Genomic DNA, 12,171 nt, shown 5'->3' with positions numbered 1-12,171 from the left:
ATTTTACATTTTAGTTTTTTCTTTTTCATTACTATTCTACTGTTGTTATTGTCTATGCTGCTGCATTGTCTAAAGGAAGCCAAATCGTACGTACCTGTCCTGTATACACAAGATCTTCAATAAAGTACAACCTTGATTTTCTTAAAAATGTATATTTTTCATTTCCTAAAAAAGAAAAACATTTTGGAGTTAGGTCAGTCAGTAGCTTTCACTGCCGGAAAATGCACACTTTAGTTTATATACAGTATATGAAATTGGCTATGCCAAATCCAAAAACACATAAAGAATTCGTATATGTAAAAACAAACAAACAAAAAAAAACATTCTGAGATGATGGAATGATGATGGTCATCTTCTGAAGCTTCAATTTCAAGGGCAAAGATAATCAACTTCAAAAAAATAATATATATATATAGGTCATAAGTCATAACTTTTTGATTGATTGATTGAAATATTTATTAACAGTTTGTAGAATTTACAGTACATTTTAAGCACAAACTCAATACAAAGACTGTCAACTGTGAGTGGACGACCCAATTAAGCATTACACTTGTTTACAACAGGGTCCACATTGTTCAATTCATCAAAAACGACCTCTCTCTCAGTCATGTACCCCTCCGTACCGGCCAGTATTTATAACTGGGGGTCCTGAGAATAGCTGTTCTACCCTTAACTCTATGGTTCTACCACTACCACACATCCACCACAAGATGACGCATTGAATCCTTTTTTGAAAGTACCCTCTAGTGAACGCGATGACAGTTTCCTGTAGACTGGGAGAAGGGGCCGAGCCTGAAGGCTTGGATGCGTGTGTGTGTGTGTGTGCGTGTGTGCGTGTGAGGCGGTGTGAGAGAGTCGAGAGACAGGGAGAGCCCCTGGCAGAGCAGGATGTGTTCTAGGAAGAGATTAGTCTACGCTACGGAATATACTAGCTGAAATATGAAGTGAAGTGGACTGAAAAGCGCTACTAGACTCCTTCATTATTATTATTTTCAATTTTAATCTTGTGCGGATGTCGCAGGTGATACGAAGGGTGAGTTGCAGTTTTTTCTGTGCGTAAAAGGTGAAACTGGTAACGAAAGTCGCGCTTGTTGTGGTTTTGGTTTCGTCTCGCTGGGCTCGAGTGCTTTTGAATCAGACTGTTGTTCACCAGTGAGATGCATAAAATAATAATTTTGTTACAACACAGACCCGACATTAGCCATGGTTCATGACTCTCGTATTCATACGAGATAATCATCGTGGCAGTCATGTTTCAGGGCTAACCCGACATATACGACACGGCAGGTTCTAACTTTCCCAGGCTGTAAACAACATACTGGCGTGCCGCGTATGTCGCCTTGTTTGATGTTAATGTCTGTTCTGAAACTTCTTTTCCAGAGTGGAAATGAGTAGCAGCAGAGCGCAAGGAGCAGCTGGGTCCAAACTGGGGAATGGACCCACCACCACACCGTCCGTCAGTCCGGTCAGCACCACCCCGTCGGTGCCGCTGTCCCCCATGGACCTGGAGGACGAAGAGCCGCAGTCGTCCCTCGCGGAAATCTCCCAAATGTGGATTAAATTCGCCAAGACGTTCGCCGTCATCTTCCCGATCTACGTGCTGGGATACTTCGAGTTCAGCTTCAGCTGGGTGCTGGTGGGACTCGGGCTGTTCTTCTACTGGCGGAAGAACCACGGCTATAAAGACAACAGGATAAACCGTGCGTTGGCGTTCCTGCAGCACGAGGATAAGATCGTGAAGCAAAGTGTGGCCACCTCAGAGTTGCCACCATGGGTAAGTCAAGTCTGTTGTAGCTATAGGGCCAGGGTTCTGTTGCAGCTGTGCGTGATCGCACAATGTTTCAAAATGTTTCAAACATAGCAGATCAACAAGCTCGAGCTTGTAGTGTAGAGTAGCTATTTAAACAAGGAAATATTTGAAAATTGTGCAAATGTCGCCGTGGTTAATGTGTTTAATTATAACGCAAACCGATGGCTTTCAGTTTCAGTGGGGCAGTGGGATGCTCATGCTACACAGGTCAACGTTTTGGGTAGAAGACACTGTAGCACGTAGGTGCTATCAAGGGCAGTATTGCTGACAGTGACAGGAACTATTCATGACAGGTTTGTCAGACTGTAGCAGGACTTTGTTGACTTTTTACTGTGATATGTATCCACTTATATCATGACAACCAAATGATTTATTGCAATGCTCCACTCTACTGTAAGTCAGGAAGGAAGTTGAAGTGAGTGACACAATGAATGACTTTAGTGTGTGTCATCATCTGTACGCCTTACATGCAGGGCTTTGAAAATATTTATTCAAGCAAAACTACTCATTCATAGTGACATAAACATCTAACAAAACACTAACGGGAGATGTGATAGAATTAAGCGTATCATTTGCATGATTTTATTTCTTGCAATGTCATACTGTGTAAACTTAAGCTGCACATTGTTTTGACATTGTCTTTTTTTTCTAGTCCCGAGAGACTGTATGTATGTCCCCAAAATTCCCCAAGAGCTACGAAAGAAAGAGATTAAAACACATGTCAGTTCCCCTACATTCGTTCTCAGCTAGCATCCAGCCAAATCACAGGAATGTACTGTAGCAGTGCCCTATGATTTCCCTGAGTGGTGTAACGTTAGTGGTCAAATGTTCCATGTGCAGCTGAGGCCAGAATAGTGGATCTGCATTGGCAACACTACAGAAGCTCCACTGGCTATTATTCAAGAGACCTACCACTTTCAGTTTCTATCCTTTGTTTTGACTTTTGGTGGGCATACATTTTGTTCCAAAACTGAGCCTGAAATACTTTTGAAATAAGTCGGTTACAAATAACTGCCAGGAAATTCTTACCCGTTATGTTATTTTACAAAATTATATAGGCAATAGCAAGTTGAAACATGTTTTACATTTTTCTTTGTCATGAAATATGTCTCGCATTGTCATTCTAAGTTGAGATATAGTATTGGTGAACCATAAAGACAAAAATAACTCACTCACACACATTATGTGTACCCCTAGCGCACTGACTGACTCATCAAAACAGTAAAATGTAGCTGTCGTAGAGCCCTGTCCACTGTGATTTCATTCCAGCACGAACTCTTGTCTGCATGGTGTCACATTGCTGTCAGAGTACGGGTTACGCAAAGGTCAGCCAAAGGGGTCAGCCACCATACAGTACACTACAAAGGAAAGTGAGGTTCAAAACCGAGCAGGTGACAGAATATCTCCTATTTATTTCAGTTGATCAACCAGCTGTAGGGGTGTATACCAGGATTGGTGTTTTTATCTATGAATTGTGCAAATCTCTGCATGTGCCTGTGTATGTCTTTCCTTCACATAAACTGAGAGCCGTCCAATAAATTGCCTTCTTCACATTTTGGCAAGTACAGTGTAAAACTAGAAAAAGTGCCCTTCTGGGCACAGGTCTCCACCAGGAGGATAGGAATATTTAGGAGTAATATAAACATGTTTTTTGTTTGTTTGTTCCAATCTTTGCCAATCAGGATGGAATATGGGAAATGGTGCAGATCCGTGTTGATGGCACGCATGCACAATCCACCTGTTGGTGGCGCTATAACAGGGCAATGTGAAATGGGTGGGCTATATTCCTCAGCCTAGTAGGAAAGTGCGTGAAAGATTTCACGTGAAATTGCACGCTGCGTTCATGATTTGAGGTTTTTTGTTCAAAACAGGCCAATCCTGCAAAATTTGAAAGCCAATGTTAGCCAATTAGGATGGAATATGAAATATCAGACACATCCGTCTTGAGCACATGACTATGGAGATACTGTGTAACGATTTGCGGGATTTTTGGACAAAATCTGTAGGTGTACTGTGCAAAAACTTGTTTTGCACAAAGCGGCCTCCTGGTGGCGCTATAACAGGCCGTTCTGGAAATCTTGGGGCAGAGGTTCATCGTTGGCATCCAGGGAGTGTGTGTGCAAAATGTGGCATCGACCGGGTTAACGGTGGCCGAGATTAGCTTGTCACGGACGGACACACGGACACACGGACACACGGACACACGGACACACGGACGGACGGAGTGCAAAACATACTCTCTCCCCATGCCTTCGGCCTGGTGGAGACAATAAGACAGGATGCAACATGACGTGAATGACGGGCTCATGGGTACAGGCCAATACTGATGTCATAGTACAGTACATGGTACTTGCTGACAACCGTTAACTGCACTAGGTGCATGATTCCAGACGGGAGAAGGGGGTTAATTTGCATAAGCTAAATGGGAGTGCTGAAACTACAGTTTATTGTGTATGTCTATGCTTTCCGTGGGGAATAATTCTGCAACCAGCTGCATCCCCTCTTATCGGTTTCGGCACCTGTTATAGTTTAACAATGAATCTATTTGTGTGTGTGTGTGTGTGTGTGTGTGTGTGTGTGTGTGTGTGTGTGTGTGTGTGTGTGTGTGTGTCTGTGTGTGTGTGTGTGTGTGTGTGTGTGTGTGGTGAATTTCTCAACCTATTTCTTAGCCCAGTACTTCCCCAGTTTGATATCCATTCATCCAAGTAGTTTTTTTTCACTTTTCTATCTACACTGTATTATTCACTGAAAATAATAATAATTCACTTTAACTCTGAGAGTGAACAAATGCACATTCAGAGTTACAGACCTGTGAGGTTCCATTTAAACTAAAACATCCATTGCAGCAGTGAGTTTATATGTTTCCAGCTGTTTTTTTGTTTTGTTTTTTCGATACAACGCAGATGTTACAGAGACAATGAAGAAACACTACTGAAATTGTTTGGTCTTCAGGTTTAGGTCTAGGCCACATTTGGGTCAGTTGAACTAAGTTCAAAGGAACACTGAGTATTGTATAGTCGATGACCAGGTGTGACTGTTGATTCCAGGTCGTGAGCCAAAGTGTTCGATCATTTAATATCTTCAATTGCTAGGTGGAATGATAGATTCCAGAATTAATTTGAATCCTTTTAAATAAAGTGGATCAAATACAAGGTTGCTCTGTTTTGTTTAGCTAATTTGTATTTGTATATTTTTTCTCCTCGTGCAACTAGCCTGTGTTTTGGTTTCCTGTGTCACAGGAAGTTGGTTTGGGGTGGAATGAAGGGGTATCCCTAACGGATGCCTCTCACATACCTGTCATGCTTTTTCTCCGACAACCCGTCCCATGGCCCTAGAAGACTTGTATGTCGCAAGCTGTCATAGCCTACATTGCTGGTTCTCATTTTGCTGGATTTGGTGCCGGCATGCACTGTAGAACATGCTTTGTGACATTTCAACATGTATATAATTAAAGGGATAGTTAATTGTTTTGGAAAATAATCTTATCCAGGAGCAGGACGGAGGCAACCAAACAAATCTAAAATAATTATTGAAATGAAATGAAAACGGTAGATAAAAAACCACGGCCCCCTCACATATTAGAAGGTCAAGATTAGTCATCAGAAAAAAGGACGGGTATTTTCGATGAATCTATCATGGTTAGAATGTTTGAAGTTACAATAGTTCGTATAGGAAGGGGGCGGCTGGGCGGGGCAGCTAAAATGAATATCAAATATCTAAATATTGAATAGAGCAAAATTTGTCTGGGGTGTTCACATAAGCCTGAGTAGACAATGAAATGACCAAGTTCTTTTTAAAGTGAAATATCCCCTTTTAAGCTTGTCACATAATGCGGTTAAGCTGCTTCAGCCTGACTGGCAAATCAAGTGCTACTGTCCCACTCCAGACCTGCTCAAAACAAGTCTATAGGAATAGTTTGAGACGTTTTGAAAGACCAATTAAAAGGAAAATAAATTGTCCTCTTTTCAACAGATTTATCTTCAGGCAGTTTAAAAACATTTCTAGAAGAAAACAGTGCAGCCTGACCCTGTTGAAATCGAAGTCCTCAATTGTGTTTTCCTTGTGTAGAGGTAACACTGCCAAAGAAAGTAATGCGTAGTAAAGACTAAAGACGAGCAGAATCTTTAGCATGTGACAGCAGCGTGATGACTTAAGTCATGGTTTTAAGCCTGTAATCAACTCTTTGCATTTGCAAATCATTCAGGTCATTGACAGAGAAAGGGCTGATAATACAGTACTGTATGTCATTGGAGCAACCTGACAATACGGTCAGCCGATTCCAACTGGTCAATGATTGCTGGTGATTTGCTCATTATCTCCGCTAATTGTTTTACGTCTTTTCTTTGTGGACTGGAGCATCCTCAGTTCACCTTTAAATTAATGCAACTAAGCTTAATAGTAATGACCATAGTTTTTACTTTACAGAAATAGATATTTACTATTCATGCTTATTTAATAAAAGGGATACATTGACTTATTTAACCTGGTAGAGATTTTCTGTTTCCTTCCCCAATGATGGCCCCAAAGAAGCTGCAGACGAACAAAACCACAGGACTTTAGCCTTTAATTTAAACTGAATACCTTCATTTTCTTGAATTACAGCCTCCTAAGAAAGAATAGCCATTCAGAGATGACCCAGCATTGTTGCTTGACTCTGTATTTTCTCGCCCTCAGAATGTGTGTGTGTGTGTGTGTGTGTGTGTGTGTGTGTGTGTGTGTGTGGTGGGAGAATATTGGAGTCTGGCTGATATCCAAGCAGCCACTCTCAGTTTTCAGATTCTGTCTCGTCATCAAGGAGTGATGTATGGAAAATTGGAAATCCTGTGATATAGGTCGAGGATACAGGCCACTGAGGCCAGCAAAGTCTAGGAAAGAGTAAGGACTAAGGAGATGCACGTTTTGGGTATTTCTTGGAAAGCAAAGCATGAGACAAAATACTCGCTATGAGTTTGGCCGCGCCAGGCTAGCAGCACCCGTTCCACCATACTTCCACAGCAAAACGATGACGCACCACGATGTGATTTTCGGGCTCCATCCCTAATCCTAAATGCCTAACATTGGCTTCCAAAATTTGCAGGATTGGCTTTGAACAAAATAAGCCTCAAGTCATGAACGCAGCGTGCAACTTACGTGAAATCTTTCATGCACTTTCCTACTAGGCTGAGGAATAAATCCCACCCTTTTCACATTGGCCTGTTATTGTGCCAGCAACAGGTGGATTTTTGCAAAACACATTTTTGGAACAAAATGCCTCAAATCATCCAATTGCCATCAAAGGTGTGAGAAGAAATGGCACACTTTTCACATTGGCCTATTTAGCACAACCAGGAGGCCACAATAAGTCAATAACCTACCTGACCTGGTGGAGACCTGTGCCTCGAGGGGCACTTTTTCTAGTTCAAATTCTGGTTAGTGAAATATTCCTAATGTATCATGTTCAGATGTGTCTGTCAGTATCCAGTGCAAAATAAGAAATTGAAGTCTACCTTTTTATCGACAATGTAGCTGCAAAACGTTTTCCGAAATTAGACAGCCGGGCCTACAGTGTATGCGTGGAAATATTTTAATTACAGACAGGCAGCATTACAGAATGAGCATGCCAGAGATTGGGAAATAATTTCTGGGCCTGGTGGCGTGTTTCCTTCCTCCACCAGAAGCCAATGAAGCCATTATCCAATAGCGCGTCGTCCGCATTCTAAACTAAGCATTCCATTAGATTTTGGTCATAGACGATTACTATGGTTGATAAGGTAACTAGATCAGGAATGGAATTCCCCTTTTTGAAGTATGTTAAATGTACATGACTATGGAGACGTTTTGAGTGCACACAATGTGACATACTGACACATATTATCACGTGTACTTGTACTAAGCCTTTATCTACAGTAGAACAGCAGACGTCTTTACTAATACTATTTGTAATTCGCACGTCCTAAGGATCTCCTAAAATCCTGTCGAACTTGGGCAGTTCTGTGTAGACGCAAAAGGAAAACGGGACTCTTAAGAGTTACAATAGATGAATTAAGATTTTACATCAGTACATGCAATGGGACGTCGAAAGACGTATGACTTGTCACTACATAGTCACGCTACATCTCTACTTATTCTGTTTGCACATTCAGGTACATAATATACCCATTCCATTTTAGCAAGAAATTGCAAGCCTCACTTAAGACAAAACAAGTCCAGACATCTCTGAGAAAGTCTTGTATGTGCACAACGATAACTTGCCATCCAATGACCGTCTCTACAATGTGCATTAGTATTTCCAACGACACGTGTCAAACATTGTGTAAATCAGCTATAAGCATTAGCAATGGAGCAGCACTGGTCCAACAAAGCTATTCATATTAGATCATCATTAAGAGAAATGCCAGGTTTGGTTGTGAGCCGAAAGCTCTCTCAGAAGATATGTGTGGAATGCGGCCTGGTTGTCTCGTCTGTAGTGTGTTTCAGGCAGCCGGCAGGCCAAGAATGCCTCAAGTAGGGCTGGCCTGCCTGGCAGCTGAACCTGTGCAAGTGCACTAACTACATTCACTTGTAGTACTAGAGAGAGATGGACAGGAAACGGGAAACGGGACTAGAACCCGACGAACCTGCAGTGCGCCGTCAGGCTACTTATGAGCCGAGGTGCCCGGACCGCAAGGCCAGCTATCCCGGGCCCCAAATCCAGGCGTGTTGAATGATGACTCACACTTGATATGATAAAAAAAACACTGAAATATATTTCATTATGCAGTGTCATTCAATGAGGAGACTACTATTGGGATATCAGGAAAACGTCTGTGTCATTTTCGATTTTATCTTTGGCTATTCAAACATAGCAGATCTACAAGCTCACAGCACGGCACATTGAAAAATCTTGAAACACACTATTCTTCTCTCTTGGGGGTCCCTGGTAAAACATTTTCAGATGGGGGGGGCCGCGGTCAAATGCAATTTGGGGGTTCATTTGGAGAACTACTGGTTTAGGACAGCATTAGTATAATCGGCCTCTTTATTGGTTACAGGGGTACAGTAAGGCCTCAGAGGTACTTGCCCATCGGGCAAGTACAGGTCATGTTCTACTTGCCCAAAGGACAAGTAAATTGTCAATTATAAAATTATGGGTACCTCATTTGTATGCCAAATACCTAAATAACTATCAATATATGACTATGGGTTCACACTTAGTGTAGCAACAGTGAAAAAAGCACATCATCATCGGACCAGTGAAGAAACACGGGGAAGGTTGCCGCATATTAGATTCGTCGATGGGTGGCTCTTCCAAGAAGGTTTTGCGCTCTCATTAAAAGGCGGTTTCCTTTTTTCTCTTGTTTCTTTGAAAGTGTCCATGTCTCGGAGCCATAGAGTAGAATCGGCTCAACGGTCGTCCTAAATATTTTTACTTTTAACATCTTACTAAACTGGGATGACCAGATCTTATGCAATATACCTTATAGGACCTATAGGTAAACGGTGCCCTTATTTTACATTCCACAGACCTGAGCACAAACAAATACCACCTGCCCGGAAGTTTTATTTACCTGCCAGGGGCAGGTGGACAAACCTTAGTGTCAATGCCTGGGTTAGAATTTGATAACCTGCTTAAAGCATGATATTTCACTCTCAAGCTTATTATTTAAAAGTTTTGCACTACAGAATTTCACCCATGACTCTTTTATACCTAATGTACATGTGACGATAAACTAAAGTAAATGTGATTTTCCAAAGTACTGGCACTGAAAAAAAGAAAATCACCACATCCAATGATATACAGTAGGCGTGGAATAATTGGAATTATCCTTTAACTCCGGCACTGCACTACAGTAAGCTTCTGTTGAAATACATCACTGACTTGGCCACACTGAGGCTACATTGTTACTTGTATTCACATGTTCCTCACTGCAAACAACACAACCCTCAACATTCATATCACTGTGTTTCTGCACTTTCATTGAATCTCTTTTGCACTACCTCCTCATTACCTGCCCAACAAACCTAGGTGAGGCCTTTAGGAGGGCCATTATAATCCACCACTCCTGAATGGAGTGCCTGCCTGGTGCTGGGAGTCTGGTGCAACTCACAGGTCCTGGGCCTGGTGAGAGCAGGAGTGGACCTGGTGAGACGTAGGAGGGGACAGGAGTCAACCCACAGAGCCTAGTCCTTCCACGTGCCAGAATTTGGTTCTCCAAGTCCCGGGCAGAGTAGTTCCGGAGCAACGGATTTGTGCATTCCCTGATGGACTGATCGAGGGTAGCTACTGGGACGTAAGTCGGGATTTGATCAACCCCGGCTGGGTCGCCTGAGTGAGGGGTATGATGTTGGTAGACCCGGAACCCCGTTGTCCTCAGGAAACATCACTGAGGATACGTCCCAGGTGCATCCATGCGATGTATTGTTTTGTTATAGCTCTATAACTATAGTTATTAGGTTCAAACTAAACTTTATTGTCGTATCACAAGTGTTAACAAAAAAGTGGGTAAAATTCTTATTGTCAGTCGTAGCACCTGACTGACAACATTACTTGCACGCTCTGCTTGCGCAAGTAAATAACAGTTTATTGGCATTCTTATAAATTCTTATTTTTATAAGTATATAGGTGCATGGTTAAAAATAACAATACAATGAGTCCGTTTAAAAATAGCAGCAGGAACACCGTCTCTTGTGTGTGTATAATCTCTTGTGAAGGTGAGACATCCCGTAGCAGCATACATCAAACAGGTCTGCATAATTGACAGTGCCAGTGCAGGCCGTGATGTAGATAGGGGTGTGCTCTCTCCTCTGCCTTCTGGAGTCCACGACTCCACAATCAGCTCTTTGGTCTTGTTGACTTGTTGAGAGTGAGTTTGTCCTGGCACCATAGTGTCAGTGATTTCATCTCGTCCCTGTGGGCACACTGGGCAGACTTGTCATCGACAATCGTGTGTGTGTGTGTGTGTGTGTGTGTGTGTGTGTGACTGTGTGTGTGTTAAAGTAGATGGGCACCTGCACTTTTTGGGTTGCAGGTCTCTGAGCTTTGTGTCGAGCTTTGCAGGAACCATTGAATGATCCTTGAGCTGTAGTTAACAAACAGCATTTGTATGCATCTGTTCCCTACATCATCCATGTGAGAGAGGACGGTGTGAAGAGCCATGCCAATTGCATCGTCAGTGGATCTGTTTTGACGATTGGCAAATTTAATCGCCATGGGTCCAGCGAGGCAGGCAGCATGGAACAAATGCATGCCATATGACCTCATTTAATGCTTCAGTTTGTACATTTTTAGAATATGGTGACTGTCTGATAATGTTATAGTTATTTGTCTGTACCGTAATTTCCGGACTATAAGCCGCACCTGAATATAAGCCGCACCAGCCAAATTTAGGGAAAATCCCATATACAAGCCGCACCGGACTATAAGCCGCACCGGACTATAAGCCGCAGCTACGTTAGCTCAGAGCCTGAGATGGCTCTGCGTTAGCTGTAAAAATCCATAGATTAGCCGCACCGTTGTATAAGCCGCAGGGTTCAAATCATGGGTAAAAAGCCGCGGCTTATAGTCCGGAAATTACGGTACATATTTTATGCCCATCCCTCCTGGACACGCAAATGGATGTCCGGGTGCCACAAGGGGAAACGTTCCTTCCAGAGGCGTCAGGTTCCTATAACGGCGGTGGGTGCATGGCCAAAGCATTTCTGGGGTCCCCAGCCAAAAGCGTTGAAAACCCCTGGATTACTACATAGTCCAACAACACAGTTCACAATGTTTGTGCGTGGGAAGCTGGCTGGTATTGGAGAGGTCAGGGCGCCTATTCAGCTGTTGGTGGAACTGGGAGGCATTGCATGAAAAATCCCTCCTAGTGAAACTCCCTACTGTCGGGTGAAAAGAAATGGCTGGTGACTCTATGGGTATTGGACGAGACATATGGTTGTCTTGTCTAGTATCATGTCTACACCCTCGCCAAGACCAAACGGTAGTGGTTGGCATGTGGCAGGGACTATACACAAGGGGGTGAATTGGAAAATTTGGAATCACTAAATTAGAGAGAAAATATAATAAAACTGTATTTTTATTTTGTATTATTGAGTTGAAGAATAATTAAACTCAATAATAGTTGAATTATTTCTCACCTCGCACTGAAGATGTGGATGTAAGCGTCAAACCACATAACCTGGCTAGTGGCTACATATACTGTAGCAACATACTGTATATTGAGGGAGAGGTTTCCTTGCCGATCGAGGGTCAAGTGTTTTGTTTCTTTCCTTTGTGAATGTCACACAATGATTAAGCGCATATTTGATATAATAAAGGCTCCTTATTCCCTAGAAAGTGATGGGTAACTGAAGTGCCCTGACAATAATTCTAGGTTATGTCACGTGGCACTGACCCTTCACTTTAT

The 12,171-nt window shown here is 42.5% G+C and overlaps 1 protein-coding gene across 2 annotated transcripts in view; it reads left to right on the top strand.

Moving 5' to 3' along the window:
• Positions 1-852: 852 nt before the first annotated feature.
• LOC310871417 (extended synaptotagmin-2-A-like) overlaps positions 853-12,171 on the top strand; it is a 70,434-nt gene continuing 59,115 nt past the window's right edge. For both annotated transcript variants that reach the window (XM_083782916.1, XM_083782915.1), the window contains exons 1-2: positions 853-1,033; positions 1,381-1,774. In XM_083782916.1, coding sequence (XP_083639042.1) covers positions 1,388-1,774 — 387 coding nt within the window. In that variant the 5' untranslated portion in view covers positions 853-1,033; positions 1,381-1,387. The remainder of the gene's footprint in view (positions 1,034-1,380; positions 1,775-12,171) is intronic.

Source organism: Protomyctophum parallelum (genome assembly GCF_964188405.1).
Source record: "Protomyctophum parallelum genome assembly, chromosome: 14".
NCBI lineage: Eukaryota > Metazoa > Chordata > Actinopteri > Myctophiformes > Myctophidae > Protomyctophum > Protomyctophum parallelum.
Note: the sequence above shows the minus strand (reverse complement) of the source record. Positions and strands in the feature narration are given on the sequence as shown.